General features: G+C 48.5%; 1 protein-coding gene across 1 annotated transcript; it reads right to left on the bottom strand.

The window, feature by feature from the left end:
* Positions 1 to 16,879: 16,879 nt before the first annotated feature.
* Positions 16,880 to 18,824, bottom strand: CDKN2AIP (CDKN2A interacting protein). Its single transcript, XM_048847894.2, has 3 exons — positions 18,376 to 18,824; positions 18,153 to 18,252; positions 16,880 to 17,023 (listed from the first exon to the last, which is right to left on the bottom strand). The coding sequence occupies exons 1-3, from the start codon at positions 18,594 to 18,596 to the stop codon at positions 17,015 to 17,017; spliced, it is 330 nt and encodes a 109-aa protein (XP_048703851.1). The 5' UTR covers positions 18,597 to 18,824; the 3' UTR covers positions 16,880 to 17,014.
* Between the last annotated feature and the right edge of the window lie 325 nt (positions 18,825 to 19,149).

Genomic DNA, 19,149 nt, shown 5'->3' with positions numbered 1-19,149 from the left:
GAGCGCCCTTATATCGCCCTGCATGTCCCATGACTTTGCACTCACAGTGACCAGCGCGGCAACGGGCCACAACCCCACACAGGGAGATGGTTTATCGTACACCCCCCAGAGACCCACACAGAGAGCGGGGCTCCACATGCTCCGCGCCCTGCTTAAACGAAAAGCAACTGCCCCCGCTACAGACGAACATTTACCTCAGAGCTTGTTGCGCACATCACGTATGAATATATTATGCAGATTAACGTCGCCGTGGCCCCCTCCCTTCCCAATGGGGCGGAGCTGCAGCAGAGTAGAGTCTGCAATGGAGGGGCGGGGACGGGACGTTTTTTAGTGTCCCAGTACGGTCGAGTTACGTCAGCAGGGTGGGGGCTGCAGCACAGCTTCCTACTTCTGCTCAGCTGGGGGATGCTGGGCGCTATGGCGTGCAGAAGCTTTGGTAGCAATGCATGTGTCCTGTCCCAGCTGTCCCTGGTCGTCAGACCCTCTGCCTTCTTTCTCCAATACATCACTCATAATCCTTCTTCTGCAGGGACCATAACGTTGTGCAGGTCAGAGGAGGTGATCATAATGGTCCCTTCTGACCACATGCGTAGGACCCCGAGCAGGGGTATTCTATTTGCTACCCACGTCCCATAAACCTGGAAATCCTGGACACCCCATCATCTCAGGCATTGGCACCCTGACAGCAGCATTGTCTGGCTATGTAGACTCCCTCCTCAGGCCCTACACTCCCAGCACTCCCAGCTACCTTTGAGACACCACTGACTTCCTGAGGAAACTACAATCCACTGGTGATCTTCCAGAAAACACCATACTGGCCACTATGGATGTAGTATTTTCCACTGAATGCATCCAATAAAGTGAGCTGTAGCTCACGAAAGCTTATGCTCAAATAAATTTGTTAGTCGCTAAGGTGCCACAAGTCCTCCTTTTCTTTTTGCGAATACAGACTAACACGGCTGCTACTCTGAAACCTGTGGATGTAGAAGACCTCTGCACCAACATTCCACACAAAGAGAGACTACAGGCTATCAGGAACAGTATCCCCAGTCATGTCACGGCAAACCTGGTGGCTGACCTTTGTGACTTTGTCCTCACCCACAACTATTTCACATTTGGGGACAATATATACCTTCAAGTCAGCGGCACTGCTATGGGCATGGCCCCACAGTATGCCAACATTTTTATGGCTGACTTAGAACAACACTTCCTTACCTCTCGTCCCCTAACGCCCGTACTCTACTTGCGCTACATTGATGATATCTTCATTGTCTAGATCCAAGGAAAAGAAGCCCTTGAGGAATTCCACCATGATTTCAACAATTTCCATCCCACCATCAACCTCAGCCTAGACCAATCCACACAAGCAGTCCATTTCCTGGACACTACTGTGCTAATAAGCTATGGTCACATAAACACCACCCTATACCGGAAACCTACTGACCGCTATACTTACCTACATGCCTCCAGCTTCCATCCAGGACACACCACACGATCTATTGTCTACAGCCAAGCTCTAAGATACAGTCGCATTTGCTCCAATCCCTCAGACAGAGACAAACACCTACAAGATCTCTATCAAGCATTCTTAAAACTACAATACCCACCTGCTGAAGTGAAAAAACAGATTGACAGAGCCAGAAGAGTACCCAGAAGTTACCTACTACAGGACAGGCCCAACAAAGAAAATAACAGAATGCCACTAGCTGTCACCTTCAGCCCCCAACTAAAACCTCTCCAGTGCGTCATCAAAGATCTACAACCTATCCTGAAAAATGATCCCTCACTCTCACAGATCTTGGGAGACAGACCAGTCCTCACTTACAGATAGCCCCCCAACCTGAAGCAAATACTCTCCAGCAACCACACACCACACAACAAAAACACTAACCCAGGAACCTATCCTTGCAACAAAGCCGGATGCCAACTCTGTCCACATATTTATTCAAGTGACACCATCATAGGACCTAATCACATTAGCCACAGCATCAGGGGCTCATTCACCTGCACATCTCCAATGTGATCTATGCCATCATGTGTCAGCAATGCCCCTCTGCCATGTACATTGGCCAAACCGGACAGTCTCTATGCAAAAGAATAAATGGACACAAATCTGACATCAGGAATCATAACATTCAAAAACCGGGAGGAGAACACTAACCTCTCTGGCCACTCAGTAACAGATTTAAGGGTGGCAATTTTGCAACAGAAAAGCTTCAAAAACAGACTCCAATGAGAAACTGCTGAGCTTGAATTAATATGCAAACTAGATACTATTAACTTGGGTTTGAATAGAGACTGGGAGTGGCTGGGTCATTACACATATTGAATCTATTTCCCTATGTTAAGTATCCTCACACCTTCTTGTCAACTGTCTAAATGGGCCATCTTGATTATCACTACAAAAGTTTTTTTCTCCTGCTGATAATAGCTCATCTTAATTAATTAGCCTCTTACTCCACCTTTTCATATTCTCTGTATGTATATATATATATCTTCTTACTATATGTTCCATTCTATGCATCCGACAAAGTGGGCTGTAGCCCACAAACGCTTATGCTCAGATTAATTTGTTAGTCTCTAAGGTACCACAAGTACTTCTGTTCTTTTTGCGGATACAGACTAACATGGCTGCTACTCTGAAACCTATGATTCTATGTTTCACGCTTCCCTCCTTCAAACGTGGGTGCCCAGAGGGCCCAGCTGCATCTGCCTTGGGCCACTGACTAACAAATTTATTTGGGCATAAGCTTTTGTGGGCTAAAACCCACTTCATCAGATGCATGAGTGGAACATACAGTAAGGAGGTATAAATACACGACCTATGAAAAGATGGGAGTTGCCTTACCAAGTGGGGGGTCAGTGCTAAGGATCCAATTCAGTTAAGGTGGAAGTGTGATATTCTCAACGGTTGACAAGAAGGGGTGGAAATCACTTTTGTAGTGCGAATGAGGCCAGTGTAAACAAGGTGGCCCATTTTAAACAGTTGACAAGAAGGTGTGAGTATCAGCAGGAGGAAATTAGTTTTTGTAGTGACCCATCCACTCCCAGTCTTTATTCAGGCCTAATTTGATGGTGTCCAGTTTGCAAATTAATTCCAATTATGCAGTTTCTCGTTGGAGTCTGTTTTTGAAGTTATTTTATTGAAGAATTGCCACTTTTAAGTCTGTTATTGAGCGTCCAGGGAGATTGAAGTGTTCTCCTACTGGTTTTTGAATGTTATAATTCCTGATGTCAGATTTGTGTCCATTTATTCTTTTGCGTAGAGACTGTCTGGTTTGGCCAATGTACATGGCAGAGGGGCATTGCTGGCACATGCTGGCATATATCACATTGATAGATGTGCAGGTGAACGAGCCCCTGATGGTGTGGCTGATCTGGATAGGTCCTATGATCACATCACATCAGCCACACCATCAGGGGCTCATTCACCTGCACATTTACCAATGTGATATGTGCCATCATGTGCCAGCCGTGTAAGTCAGAGAATGGGGAATCCTGGTGGGGTGGGGTGGGGTGGGGAAGGGCACACAGAGCTCCTGTCATGTGAGGCAGAATGGGAGCCCCTGGGATGGGGAGAAGGGGAATGAGGGCACACAGAGCCCTGGCATAGCGGGTTGGGGGGATACACACAGAACCTCTGCTGGGGCGGAGGGGGAAGGAGAAAAGGGGACCCTCGCCTTTGTGGAAGGGGAAAAAGGAGGGTACAGGGGAGGAAGCATGGGAAGAAAGGGAAGAGGAATGGTGGTAGTAGGAAGGTTCACACAGCCTTAGCATGGATGGAAGGAAAATGGGGGATTTTGTTATGGAGGGAGTGGGGGAATAGGGGACACAGGGCCCCTGGCATGAGGTGAGGAAGTGGAGTTCTAGAGAGCACATGAAATAAAGGGAATGGATGGTGACACCCCGGGAATTTTTGAGGGGGAATGGATGAATGCAGGGAGCCCCTGGTACATGCAGTGACTTTGGCCTGAAAAGCTAAAATATGTACAATTCTCTAGCATCAGAATATTATCTGATGTGATATCTGGGGACTATGACAGATATTGATATCCCATGCAGTATCTTTGGGGACCACTAAATTTATGAATGGTTTATATATGATTGTGTTCTGCTTCATGGCGGAGATGGGTTACCACAGCTCCTCCAGGAACTAAAAATAGTGGAGGGTGATTAAGGAGTGCAAACATCTCCAGAGAGATGTCACCCACTGGGGTGTATTGGTAAATGGTATAGTCAATTGCATGATCACACTTTCGTCGATTATGAAATAAACGTAAGAGACCAAATAACCAATGTCAGTCAGGTTTATTATTATATGTCAGTAATAGTGTAGTACAGGTTCTATGTGATACCAGTTTCCGGGAAGCCATCTCGTGCAGTGTTGTTATATTCATAGGGCTCTACCAAACTCACGGTCAGCATGATCATAGGATTTTTAAAATAATAATTTTAATGATTTCAGCTATTTAAATCTGAAATTTCACAGTGTTGTAATTTTAGGTGTCCTGACCCATAAAGCAGTTGGGGGGGGGAGAAGGTTATTGTAGAGGGGGCTGCGGTACTGCTATCCTTACTTTTACACCGCTGATGGCAGTGGCACTGTCTTCAGAGCTGGCCAGCTGGAGATTAGTGGCTGCTGGCTGGGAGCCCAGCTCTGAAGGCAGTGCCGCCACCAGCAGCAGCACAGAAGTAAGGATGGTATGGTATGGTATTGCCTCCCTTACTTCTGTGTTGCTGCCTGCAGAGTTGGCCCCTCAGTCAACAGCCGCTACTCTCCGGCTGCCCAGTTCTGAAGGCAGCAGCGCAGAAGTAATGGTGGCACGGTATGGTATTGCCAACCTTACTTCTGCTCTTCTACGAGAGGGGCATGGCATTCAGAACAGGGTGACTAGCTAACAGCCGCCGCTCTCCAGCGACCCAGATCTGAAGGCAGTGCAGAAGTAAGGGTAGCAACACTGTGACTTCCCCTAAAATAACCTTGTGACCCCCCCCCTGCAACTCCCTTTTGGGTCAGGACCCCCAATTTGAGAAATGCTGGTCTCCCCTGTGAAATCTGTATAACATAGGTTAAAAGCACACAAAAGACCAGATTTCATGGGGGAAGACCAGATTTCACGGTCCGTGACGCATTGTTCATGGCCATGAATTTGGTAGGGCCCTATAAATTTGCTTTACTCAAAAGGTGTGCACCCAAAGCTATACCCCTAAAGTTATCTTCTTGTACCCCGTTTACAAGTGAAAGATACTGTGTACATCTTCCAAAATTAGGTTTAACCAGTCATCTTTCTACTTTGGTTTTTGGGTACCATGGTGTACACCTTATCTCTTTGTTCTGAATAGATGCGTTCTAGGTACTACGGAGTGTGAAGGCACCTGCTAGGTCTGTACTACGGTAGAACAATCATATGTTTTGTCCTCTTCCTTTGGGACATTCCAGTACAGGCCTGTGAGAATAACTCCCTGCCTGTTGCTTTGGTAAAATCATCATATTTCCTGATTTTGACATTTTTCTGATCTACTTCAACTAAAGCAAGGTGTTATGGGATACTCAGCATAAGTGAACTGGATAGTAGTAAAGATATAGGTCAATTTAACCTATATAACTGCTATAATATTTGTGTTTAATGCTGTTTGTACTTACTGCATATGAATAGATATATAAGGTGTGGGCATATTAATATGATAGATAGATAGATGCATGTTAGCCACCATATATTGGTCAACATATCCTTGCTTGTTGCCTTGATAATTGTTATAGTTAAGGCAATACCTTTGCTAAATTAATATGTAAAACAGTGGTGAGGGCCTTTATATGTAACTTGTTTTACCAAACTGCGTGACAACACATAGTTAACACAACTAAAACTAATACACCTTATAACACAAGCAAAGTGTGGGAAATCAGTATTTCAAGATTCCCCATTATGGATAAGGTCATTTAAGGCTTGTTCTGCCTTGTGCATATCATTGCTAATCTGAATAATGTGTGTCTTTTCTGTCTAGTAATAATTTTAAATTTAAAGTGAGTGGATCAATATGCCCATTAGAAACTGATAGGTAAGTTTCAACTTCATCCTGTTATTGGGCCTCACTTCCTATCATAGATTCATTTTGAAAACTGGAATAGGCATTATTACAGTGTGTCCCACAGTGCTATGAACATGAGGAGTAAAACAAAAATATGGAATAATGACATTACAAAGGAGGCCTCCATTTATAAATTCCTTGTAATTAGTTACTACACAGTCCTGTCCATCCATATTATAGGGGTTACCCTTCCTGCTGGTTGTCACTATGTGGTAAGCTTCAGTGGGCACGAGACAGGAGCCGCTTAGCTCTAGATTCAAGCCATCATGGCCACACACTGCAGTTGCAATACTAAAACATTCCTGGCACAACAAATTATATGCAGTGCTCTTCAAGTTTGCATTGCTGCATGTTACACCTCTAGTTGAGGTAGAGCCAGTCGTTCTTTGTAGATGCTGTTTTCCAGATAAGCTACTGTCTGCTCAGTACACACCTTCTGCACTAGAGACATAGCCTAAGACTTAAATTTGTGATGTTCAATTGAGCCACCTACCTAAACATAACATCACACATTTCATAGAATCATAGGACTGGAAGGGACCCTTGAGAGGTCATCTAGTACAGTCCCCTGCACTCATGGCAGGACTAAGTATTATCTAGACCAGTCCTGCAGAGGCAGTCATTTCCCATTTGTGATATTGTAGAAAAGCTTGAAGCCACATGCTACAAGCACATAAGAATAGATTGTGACAAATTTAACTCAAAACTACTATTTAAAAACAAAGGTCTAATGTTAGGGTTTGAAGCCATCAAGTCCAGATCCTTTTTATCAGCACTGCCTCACTAGTCAGCCAATGAACTTTACAACTTCATGTTGGAGTCTGGTTTCCTTAGTCTTAGTTAGATTGAGCTACGTAAGTGTGACGCAACCGTTGGTGCCAGCTGGCAAAGGCTTCACTACTCTGTATCAGCAATTCTTAACAGGCCTGACAAACTCACTACACCAAACACATTTCTTTCAATAGTATTAATCCATAAATAGTGTCTTGTAAGGTATCAAATGGAAGCTGGGATCACACAGGTCATTAATGTTCTGTGAAATGTATGTACTGGTGATTATGTGACTTACTAGAATTATGTTTTAAAGTCTGTAACCAGGGACAGATGAAAAGATTTCTTCCAGAAAGGAAATAAGATGTGGATCTGTGAAATGTAAATTAAGCATTGTAAGCCATTATCGCATAAATGGGATGGGAAGACACCAGAGACTAAACCACAGGGAGATGTCATCTCTGGGGTGCAGAGACAATGAACTTTGGGGTATAAAGACAAAAGGACACATTGTTTATCCTGCACTTGAAGTGTTAATCAGGTAGTGCAGTAACATTCATGAAAACAGGTTCTCAATGATCCTGCATTGAAATGCTTCACAAAAGACTTAGGGCTTGGCTACACTTGCGAGTTAGAGCGCATTAAAGGAGCCCTGGGCGCACTAGCTTACTACCCATCCACACTGGCAAGGCACACGGAGCCTGACTCTGAGGCTAGACCACTCCTGATACTCCACCTTTTTGTGCACCTCTGCTTGAGCGCTGCAGTGCCGGTGTGGACACCCTGGTCTCTTAGTGCGCTCTGATTGACCTCCAGAAGTGTCCCACAATGCTTGTTCTAGCCACTCTGGTCATCACTTTGAACTCTACTGCCCTGCCCTCAGGTGACCAACCGTCAGACCCGCCCTTTAAATTCTCTGGGAATTTTGAAAATCCCCTTCCTGTTTGCTCAGCCAGCTGTGGAGTGCTCTCAGCCAATCTTTCCAGGTGACCATGCCTCTACATGCCAGGCAAGCCCCAGTATGGAGCAATGGCAAGGTGCTGGACCTCATCAGTGTTTGTGGGGAGGAAGCTGTCCAGTCCCAGTTGCGCTCCAGCTGTAGGAATTACAATACCTTCGGGCAGATAGCAAGGGACCCGTGTAGTGCAGGGTTAAAGTGAAGAGCCGCGGAATGTCTACCGCAAAGCCCGCGAGGCAAACAGCTGCCCCCGCGATCAGCCGTTTCTACAAAGAGCTGGACACAATACGTGGGGGCGACCCCACCTCCACTCTGAGTACCACCATGGACACTTCAGAGCCCAGTTAAACAAAGCCGGAGGAGGAGGAAGAGGAGGAAAGCGGGAGCGAGGATGCTGAGGCGGAGGAAGACACCCGGGAATCCCTAGATGCATGCAGCCAGGAGCTGTTCTCAAGCCAGGAGGAAGGTAGCCAGCTGCAGCAGCCGGTACTTGGGGGAAGGACAAACACCAGAGGAGGTTCCCAATAAGCGGCTTTTACTTTGGGAAGGAAGTTATTCAGTGTGGGCTCTTGGGGTGAGGGTTAGGGCTGCATGCATGCCTAGATGCAGAATAGGGCACTGATGTGCTCTCTCACATCCCAGTAATTGGCCTCAGTGATCTCTTCAAAGGTCTCATCCACAACTTGGGCAATGCGCTTGCGCAGGTTTCTCGGGAGAGCCACTGTGGTCCTTGTCCCAGTAAGGATAACTTGTCCACACCACTGTGCCATGAGGGGCGGGAGGACCATTGCTGCACACAGGCAAGCTGCATATGGGCCAGGGCGGAAGCCACATTGTAGAAGACTCTCCCCTGCTTCCCAGGTCACCCTCAGCAGCGAGATATCTTCCAGGACGAACTCCTGTGGAAAATGTGGAGACAGTGTTCAGTATAGGGGCCTCCTGCAGCTGTTGGCTCTCCCCAAGGGACAGAAATCCAGAGGACAGTACAGCCATGAAAGAATCAGTCCCCCTTGCCACTGTGCTTACTCACCATTTTGGGGATCCCAGGGGTTATGTGCGCTAGCTTTGGGACAGGAAAATTATGCTATTGTGTAGACTGTGCTTGCCCTAAAGTATGGGGGATTTATTGCTGTCTGGTGTGAACAATGGTGCTTCTGTTCAGTGTTGCATTTTGCCTTTACAGATGCAACCTTGAGATCTCAGCCGTCCATGTTATCACCAGCCGAAAGACTCCAAAGAATCAGAAAGAGGCCATGTAGAAGCAAGGAAGACATGTTGCGTGAAGTAATGTAGCATTCAAGTAATGAAAATCAGAAAGTGCGGGAGTGGCGGGACAGCGAAAGGAGGATCTGCCAGCAGAATGAGGAGCACCGGCACAAAAGCGCGGTGCTCCGGCAGCAAAGCACGGATCGGCTGATAAGCATAACAGAGTGCCAAGCGGACTCTATCCAGGTGCTCGTAGCCATGAAGGCAGAGCATTACCGCTGCTACCCCCGCAGCCCTTGTCCCAAAACTCTCTCTTGTGCCCCATGTCACCTCCAACCCACTTTCCCCAACATCCGGGTTCTTACCGCCACCAGCTGCCTCCAACACAGGTAGCTTCACCACCCAGCCCTTAAAACTTCAACCATTACCCACTGCACTCAACCCACATCACTATGCAGTACAGCCATCCTGAAGTGCAGCACTCAATGCACAGTACTTCAGCCAGGAAGGTTGAGTATAACAACAGGACATAAGCAAATCTGTGATTGTACCATTCCCCACCCCACCCCCTTGCCCTTTGTGTTTCCCAAGCAGTTGTGTTTCTTTTCAATAAATGAATTTTCTTTCCAATAAATGGATTTTTTAGCTTTGAAAACATTCTTTATTATTGCATAAAGTAAAAGATACCTTAGCCCAGGAAAGAAACAAGCACTACAAGTCAGCATAGCAAACAGATTCCTACTAACATTGGAACCACTGCACTTCACTCCGCGCAGGGCACCAGACATTACTGGTGGCTTTCAGCCTCAAATTGCTCCCTCAAGGCATCCCTAATCCTTGCAGCCCCATGCTGGGCCCCTCTAATAGCCCTGCTCTCTGGCTGTTCAAATTCAGCCTCCAGGTGTTGAACCTCCAAGTTCCATGCCTGAGCGAATCGTTCACCCTTCCCTTCACATATGTTATGGAGGGTATAGCACACGAATATAACCATGGGGATGCTGTCATCAGCCAGGTTCAGCTTCCCATACAGAGAGCGCCAGTCGCCCTTTAAACAGCCAAACACACACTCCACAGTCATTCTGCACCGGCTCAGCCTGTTGTTGAACCGCTCCTTGCTGCTGTCACGGCTCCCTGTGTAGGGTTTCATGAGCCACAGCATTAAACGGTAAGCGGGGTCCTCCAAGGATCACAATGGGCATTTCAATTTCCCCTACCGTGATCTTCTGGTCTGGAAAAAAAGTCCCGGCTTGCAGCTTCCTGCAGCGTTCCGAAAGATGCGTGCATCATGCACCTTTCCGGGCCAGCCTGTGTTAATGTCAATGAAACGCCCACAGTGATCCACAAGCACCTGGAGAACCATAGAGAAATACCCCTTCTGATTAACATACTTGGAGGCTAGGTGAGCTGGTGCCAGAATTGGAACGTGTGTGCCATCTATCACCCCTCCGCAGTTAGGAAAACCCATTTGTGCAAAGCCATCCATGTCATGCACGTTCCACAGAGTCACGATTCTTCCGAGCAGGATGCGATTAATGGCCCTGCAAACTTGCATCAACACAATTCCAACAGTCGACTTCCCCACTCCAAACTGGTTAGCGACCGATCGGTAGCTGTCTGGAGTTGCCAGCTTCCAGATTGCAACAGCCACCCGCTTCTCCACTGTCACGGCAGCTCTCAATCTCATGTCCTTGCGCCGCAGGGTGGGGTGAGCTCCTCACAGTCCCATGAAAGTGGCTTTTCTCATCCGAAAGTTCTGCAGTCACTGCTCGTCATCCCAGACTTTCATGACGATGTGATCCCACCACTCAGTGCTTGTTTCCCAAGCCCAAAAGCAGTGTTCCACGGTGGTGAGCATGTCCGTGAATGCCACAAGCAAACTCGTGCCATATGCGTTACTCAAGTTGATATTGTCATATTCTCTGTGTGTATATAAAGTCTGCTGCAGTTTCCACGGTATGCATCCGATGAAGTGAGCTGTAGCTCATGAAAGCTCATGCTCAAATAAATTGGTTAGCCTCTAAGGTGCCACAAGTACTCCTTTTCTTTTTGCGAATACAGACTAACACGGCTGTTACTCTGAGAGCCGTCACTGTCACTTTGGATCATAAGGAATAACTCGACTGCCAAACGTGACGCATACTCCATACCCGCAGACCGAAAGGGAAGACAGAGCACGCAGTACAAAAAATGTTGAAAGGTGGTGCCAAATGTGGACAGAAGCACAGGGGTTGCAGGGATGTGAACCGATGCATCACGGGGCGTTGGGACAGGACCCAGAATGGCCCGCCCCCCTGCCGCTTTCCCACAAGCCACAGCGCCAGAATGGGAAGAGGTGCTCTGTGGGATAGCTGCACATAATGCACCGCTCCCAATGCTGCTGCAAGTGCTGCAAATGTGGCCACGCCAGTGCGCTTCCAGCTGTCAGTGCGGACAGACGCCAGCGCTTTCCCTACTGCGCTCTCCGAAGGTAGGTTTAACTCAAAGCGCTCTACATCTGCAAGTATAGCCACGCCCTTAGTTGGGTGTGATGAGACTGCTTTAGACAAGGAATACAGTCTGTTGTTTTAGGCTCTAGAAAGCATTATACTTTTGTTTTATTTGTAACCCGTGGTTCTTATCACCCTTGCTCACCAAGTTAACTTTTGTTAATAAACCTGTATTTGTTTTCACTATAGATTACAGTGCTCAGTTATTGTATGGACCTGATACCCAGTTCAATCAAACAAGCTAGTGTGTACACACTATTCCCTTGGGAGTAACAAATTTGGTTATTAACTGAGTGTGTCCAACGACAGGGGCTATACACTATCGGGGAAAGCTCTTCAAGTTTTAAGTGCACACAAGGCTTTAAAGTATGAACTCCCTCGTAGACACTTATTTTGAATTAGCGTCCTTGATTTGATTTAGTTTAACTTAAAGCAATATAACTAACCCACTATATTCTTTCCCGCATTTCTGCACACAAGTCACAGATCTTTACTTTGTGATTCTCCACCTATTTTATACACTCCATGGTTATAGAAGGTTTTTTTTTTTTTATTAATCATTCATGTCCTGTATGTTTTTATTTACGAATTGCACAGGGCTTAACAATTAAGGCTCAATACCCTTATTATCTGTTGCAGATCAGGAAACTGGGAGACCTGGAGTTTACAAAGGCATCAGAACAGCAGGAAATGAAATACAACTTTCTGACTCAGTGCTGTGACGTGTTCAGTAAACACCATTTCCTTCCATGACGAGTTAGGAGAAATTCTGACTGACCCCCCACAACCTTTTAAAAAGTGGAGTGAAATTGTTGCTTTGGTTAATACTTATTCAAGCACTTGTTTGTTGGGGCCACTTCTTCAGCTTCACTGCACACACAACTCTTGTTGAAATCAAAAGCTACATACCTTACCCCCAATTAGTTCATTATGCAAAACAGCTGTAGAATCATCACTTTAACGTATTGCAATCAAGTGTCTAGAGCTTAGGTACTTTTAAGATGTTACCATGGAATCTGAGTGCTTTACAGTCTTTAATGTATTTATCCTCACAACAACTCCCTGAAGTAGGGAAATACTATTATCCCCATTTTACAAATGGGAAACTGAGACAGAGACTAAGATCCAGATCTTCAAAAGGTATTTAGAAATCTGCTTTGTCCAAGGTCACACACCAAGCCCGTGGCAGAGCAGGAAAATGAACCCAGTCTCCAGTAGACTAAGCTAGTACCCTAACCACTACACCAACCATCCAATACATTTTCTTACCTATCAAATTTTATCTAATGACAAGTTGTTTTTCCAACTGTTGGTGCGGCAAACTCACCATCAAGCTGTATTCTGCCTTCTATGATACCATCAGAGATTCAGGAATCTGAAAGTAGTTCAGTTTTGTCAATTCACAGGACTGAAGAGAACCATGCAGACTATTCATCAACTTTTATTAGTTCTACAGTGCTAACAGTTGTAGAATTTGATGTTGACAATATAGAATAGATCTGTTGAGTAAGATCGCACCATTTTTACATAGAAAAAGTGCCTAACTACCATTATTTTAAATTTGGGAAACTCCTCTCACTGCATTGAAAAAACACTATGATCAGCATGCTCTCAGCCATTACTTTTATAATCCAGTTTTTTATACCTCACATTTATATAATTCTTTCCAGACTGCTGCACCTAAAGGGCCATGGTTTCCCATGATCTTTGTATGAAACTTCTAGATATCACTGTGAGTACTGAGTGTGTAAACAGAGTAAAATAAGGCTCAAAATATGTGTAAACTCGTTTCAAAAGACACACTCAACACAACAGAAGCACCTGCATTTTCCTCTGCCCGCACATTTAATTGAGGATAGCAGAGTGGGAACAGTATACATTCCATTATTTATTGGAAAATATTGTTATTCTAGTTTTACATTAGTATCTCTTGTGCATCTTAATAAAACAATAAGAACCACCAGTAACTACACCTTGAAACCCATCCACACTGAAGACAGTGTACATTTTTCTTTTTATATAAAAAAAAGTACTGCTCTGTTGATCATTTTCACAGATGCTCCTGACCCAGTTTAATGTCTAAGATTTTTTTTCAAAAGAGATGTTACTAACATTTATCAAAATTGTCAGTTTTCAAAGCATTTAATAGCTAAAACAAAATATTAAAAGTGAGGACATCCCAGAAGTTTATTGTTTTTAATAGTAGCAGTCATAAAATATGCTTATATAGAAATCCACATTTATCTGAAAAACGAAGTGTAAACGGTATTTCACAAAAGGTAAGTTTAATTTGCTTAAAGAGTTTTGGTGGTTTAAATCACCCTGATTGTTTACTGACAATTTGCTATTGTAATAATGTTAAACAGGATCACATATTATTTTAGGATTAATTTTAAAATGTTACAACTTTTCATAAAAATAGTCAGCCAACTATTTTCTCTCTTTTCAACAGGAATAGTGAACATTATGGGCAACAAATTTCAAACAGATAAACTTTTCCTTGAAATGTAACAACTTTCAACCATTCAAGTACTATGGTCCCATATATATTCCTATGCAGCTAAAAAGACATGGTAGACAACTGAGCACACTACCACCAAATCGTAAGAATTACAAAATTATTAGACTTTAATCAAATTGTACCTTAATCTTTTAATTAAAAATAGAAGACTTAGGTAGACTATTTAGCAAATAAAACAGCACGCCAGTGTGCTCTATATTAAGGCATACCTTTAAATGCACACTTCTTGTGATCTATAAGAAGATATTTACAATTGCTACCGCGTGAAAAGAACAATAATGTAATTGTTCTGCAAAACTGAGAAATACAAAATTTCTGGAAGCCTACATTTTCAGAGTACAAAAGTAACCCTTAGTTACTATGTGTCCTACAGGATCTCTTGAGGATTTCTTAAAGCTGGGGGTAAATTTGAGGGTTTTGACTCTTCATCAAGAAGTACCAAATCTTCAATTTCACGTCCTTTGTACTTTCTTTTACATATCTTTACAATAACTTTCTTCTTGAGAAATAATTTCAAAGCTTCCCTGGAAGCTATAGCTTTGGCATTTTCCTTACTTTTTCCACAGCCAGTACCCAAATAAACAGACTTGCACCTCAGTTCACAAACTATATTTTCATGAGAGCTTTTATTTTGAGGCAAGTCTGCAAGTTCTTTCAGTGGAACAAAAGTTACATCTAAAGTAGCTTTCACAGACTGAATGGATGAGTTTAGAAGTTCTGCATGATTCACGTTGGGACTAAAACCTCCAACAGCAACTAATTTCCAGGCCACAGCTTTGTACAGTCTATTGAAAAAAGGCTGTCTTTCTTTTGCATCTTCACTTGTTAATGGCTTCCATGACACTTTAGCAGGATTTTCACTAGCCTGGGAGCTGCTTTTGGAAGCCACCGGTGGAGCGCTGGCCTGGGAGCTGCTTTTGGAAGCCACCGGTGGAGCGCTGGCCTGGGAGCTGCTTTTGGAAGCCACCGGTGGAGCGCTGGCCGGGGAGCTGCTTTTGGAAGCCACCGGTGGAGCGCTGGCCGGGGAGCTGCTTTTGGAAGCCACCGCGCTGGCCGGGGAGCTGCCTTTGGCGGCCGCCGCCGCCGGCGCGCTGGCCTGGGAGCTGCCTTTGGCGGCTGCCGCCGGCGGCGGCGGCGCGCTGGCCTGGGAGCTGCCTTTGACGGCCGCCGGCGGCGGCGCGCTGGCCGGGGAGCTGCCTTTGGCTGCCGCCGCCGCCGCCGCCGGCGCGCTGGCCGGGGAGCTGCCTTTGGCGGCCGCCGCCGCCGCCGGCGGCGCGCTGGCCGGGGAGCTGCCTTTGGCGGCCGCCGCCGCCGCCGCCGCCGCGCTGGCCGGGGAGCTGCCTTTGGCGGCCGCCGCCGCCGCCGCCGCCGCGCTGGCCGGGGAGCTGCCTTTGGCGGCCGCCGGCGGCGGCGGCGCGCTGGCCGGGGAGCTGCCTTTGGCGGCCGCCGGCGGCGGCGCGCTGGCCGGGGAGCTGCCTTTGGCGGCCGCCGCCGCCGGTGGCGGCGCGCTGGCCGGGGAGCTGCCTTTGGCGGCCGCCGCCGCCGCCGGCGGCGCGCTGGCCGGGGAGCTGCCTTTGGCGGCCGCCGCCGCCGGAGCGCTGGCCGGGGAGCTGCCTTTGGCGGCCGCCGCCGCCGGAGCGCTGGCCGGGGAGCTGCCTTTGGCGGCCGCCGCCGCCGGAGCGCTGGCCGGGGAGCTGCCTTTGGCGGCCGCCGCCGCCGCAGCGCTGGCCGGGGAGCTGCCTTTGGCGGCCGCCGCCGCCGCAGCGCTGGCCGGGGAGCTGCCTTTGGCGGCCGCCGCCGCCGGAGCGCTGGCCGGGGAGCTGCCTTTGGCGGCCGCCGCCGCCGGAGCGCTGGCCGGGGAGCTGCCTTTGGCGGCCGCCGCCGCCGGAGCGCTGGCCGGGGAGCTGATTTTGGCGGCCGCCGCGCTGGCCGGGGAGCTGGCCGGGGAGCTGCTTTTGGCGGCCGCCGTGCTGGCCGGGGAGCTGCTTTTGGAAGCCGCCACCGCCGGCGCGCTGGCCGGGGAGCTGCTTTTGGTAGCCGCCACCGCCGGCGCGCTGGCCGGGGAGCTGCTTTTGGTAGCCGCCACCGCCGGCGCGCTGGCCGGGGAGCTGCTTTTGGTAGCCGCCACCGCCGGCGCGCTGGCCGGGGAGCTGCTTTTGGTAGCCGCCACCGCCGGCGCGCTGGCCGGGGAGCTGCTTTTGGTAGCCGCCACCGCCGGCGCGCTGGCCGGGGAGCTGCTTTTGGTAGCCGCCACCGCCGGCGCGCTGGCCGGGGAGCTGCTTTTGGTAGCCGCCACCGCCGGCGCGCTGGCCGGGGAGCTGCTTTTGGTAGCCGCCACCGCCGGCGCGCTGGCCGGGGAGCTGCTTTTGGTAGCCGCCACCGCCGGCGCGCTGGCCGGGGAGCTGCTTTTGGTAGCCGCCACCGCCGGCGCGCTGGCCGGGGAGCTGCTTTTGGTAGCCGCCACCGCCGGCGCGCTGGCCGGGGAGCTGCTTTTGGTAGCCGCCACCGCCGGCGCGCTGGCCGGGGAGCTGCTTTTGGTAGCCGCCACCGCCGGCGCGCTGGCCGGGGAGCTGCTTTTGGTAGCCGCCACCGCCGGCGCGCTGGCCGGGGAGCTGCTTTTGGTAGCCGCCACCGCTGGCGGCGGAACACCAGGCAATGTACTCTTGTTTTCGTGTTTGGTTTCCATACTTGAATGATAATTCATTTTTGATTCTGTTCCAGATGAAGCAGATGCTACAGTTGAATTATGCTTGGCAGTGGTTTCATAATTAGCTGCTTTTGTTTCTGGCACTGTGCTCTTTTCTTGGTTTGAGCTAGAGGATGTCAGTGAACGCTCTGAATCTTTTCCCGCATCTTTTTCCTCTTTCTTCAGCAACATGCTCTCCGTCTCCTTGGAAACTTCTGTCTTTGCCAACTTAGCATCATTTCCAACATCCTTAGAATCTCTGCTTTTGTCAACAGCTCGTTTCTTGCAAGGTTCCTCTACCCCTTCTAAAAAACACAAATAGAGTTATGTCCTTACTTCCATAACTATGAAGCATAGCTCCCTGTCTACTGGCAATTGATTTAAAGTTTCTAGAACGATTAGGCCAAAAAAAATCTCTCCTGGCCCTAAAACTGATTAATTTAAACCAGTGGTTCTCAAGCAGAGGTATGCGTACCCCTAGGCAGAAATCTTACAGGGGGTATATCAACTCGTCTATATATTTGCCTAGTTTTACAACAGGCTACATAAAAAGAACTAGAAAAGACAGTACATACTAAATTTTATACAGACAAAATGAGAAAGCAAGCAATTTTTCAGTAATAGTGTGGCTGTGACACTTTTGTATTTTTATGTCTGATTTTGTAAGCAAGCAGTTTTTAAGTGAGGTGAAACTTGGGGTATGCAAGACAAATCAGACTCCTAAAAGGGGTACAATAGTCTGGAAAGGTTGAGAACCACTAGTTTAAACACCCACAAACTCAAGAGTTTGAAATCTGATTCCAAATGTTACCTTGAAATTCCAAGGCATTTCAATCTCAAAGAGATATGCTAAACTGGGTGCTATGATACAAACATAGACCCAGGGTTCAAATGCAAGGTTTTGATTTGGACACCTCTCTATTTTATTTACTATTACTACAAAGCTCTTCAAAGCACTGTTTTCTTTTGGCAATTTCTTTAAAACTAGACATATTTACAGCCGATATGAGTATAAAGGTGGATATGCTTCACATTTGGTCATTTCTATTAGAAAAGCTTACTGTGAGCACAATATAATGGGGTGAAAGGTCAGAGCACAAATTGCAGAGCACAAATGCCTGCAACAAACCTATTTAAAGAATACTTTTAACTCAGTAATTCAGACGCATTTGATGCAGTCAAACAGCAACACTATGGCTTAAAATGGCAAGATACTGTACTCTCATGTTTAAAGTTGAACACTGAGACAGACAAATGAGAGTTTGCACTGACATTATCCTGGGAGGTTTTAAATCCTGGTTATGTCAGCGATTACTTTACTAAAGATGGGCAAAGGCAAGTTCTCAACATTTGAAAATCGTTTTCTAGACTCCTAGGAATTGTCACAGCTATGATCTGCTAACCATTGCTACTTGATATGCCTCTTTTCTTCACCTTGGCAACCAGTTCATCTCTCGTCGTGTGGGCGGGCGCATCGGTCACTTTGATGCCTTCAGCCATTTCCAGCACCTTTTCCATCACCGACAGCGGGTACCTGGGCAGGGGAGACAACGGGAGCGAGCTCGGCGCGTCTCCAAGGGAAACGCGCGCCCGTCAGCCCGCCAACGGGGCGCCCCGACCCTTGCCAGAGCCCCCCGCCACTGCCCACGCCACTCACCGGCAGCCGAGGAAGACGTGGTTGGCCCACACCATGGAGAGAGAGACGAGGCGCTGCAGGGCCCCGCTGTCCCCGGCCGGCGGGCCCCCCGCGTTGCGCAGCAGGAACTCGCGGCGGTGCCGCCAGTGGTGCTCGGGCTCGCAGTCCCCGCGCAGCGTCTCCACCCAGGCCGCCTCCTGCCGGCTCCGGCCCAGCGGCTCCGAGGCCGCGGCCTCCGCCATGTTCGCGGCTCGGCCCCGCCCCGGCCTGAGGCCGCTACTGCACCGGCTTCCCGTCTGCACGCGCGTCGCGAGCCCGACCACCGGCGAGCCCTGACCCGCTCCCGCCTCGAGCCGCTGCACCGGGCGCGCGGAGACCGCTCTCGGAGCCAAGAACAACGGATTCAGCCAATCCGCCGCTTCCTTCCGTCTGTCGATTATGACCTCACTACCGGTGCGGCCTCCGCGAGAGAAACGGAGCCGCGGGAACCAGCTGCCTTCCCAGCGGGCTCTGCGGTTCGGAACTGGTGTCTATTGTCTCCCCCGGGGCCTCCCACCAGGAGCCGGGAGCGCTTAGGGAAGCGGCCGCTTGCACCGCCGTCATAAATAGGAACGTCCGTCCCGTCCCGTTCCACGAGTGATTATGACGTCGCTGAGGGCCTTGTCCAAGCTCCATGCCCAAGATACCCGGCTGGAGGGTCAAGGACTGGTTCAGCGCGAGGTTTCCCGGGGATTTGCCCGCCCCACCGCGTGGCCCCCGGGTCCCGGCACCGTGACCACACGAGACCCTTTGTGA

This window comes from Caretta caretta, chromosome 4 (genome assembly GCF_965140235.1).
Source record: "Caretta caretta isolate rCarCar2 chromosome 4, rCarCar1.hap1, whole genome shotgun sequence".
NCBI lineage: Eukaryota > Metazoa > Chordata > Testudines > Cheloniidae > Caretta > Caretta caretta.
This window is presented reverse-complemented; position numbering and strand designations above follow the sequence as displayed.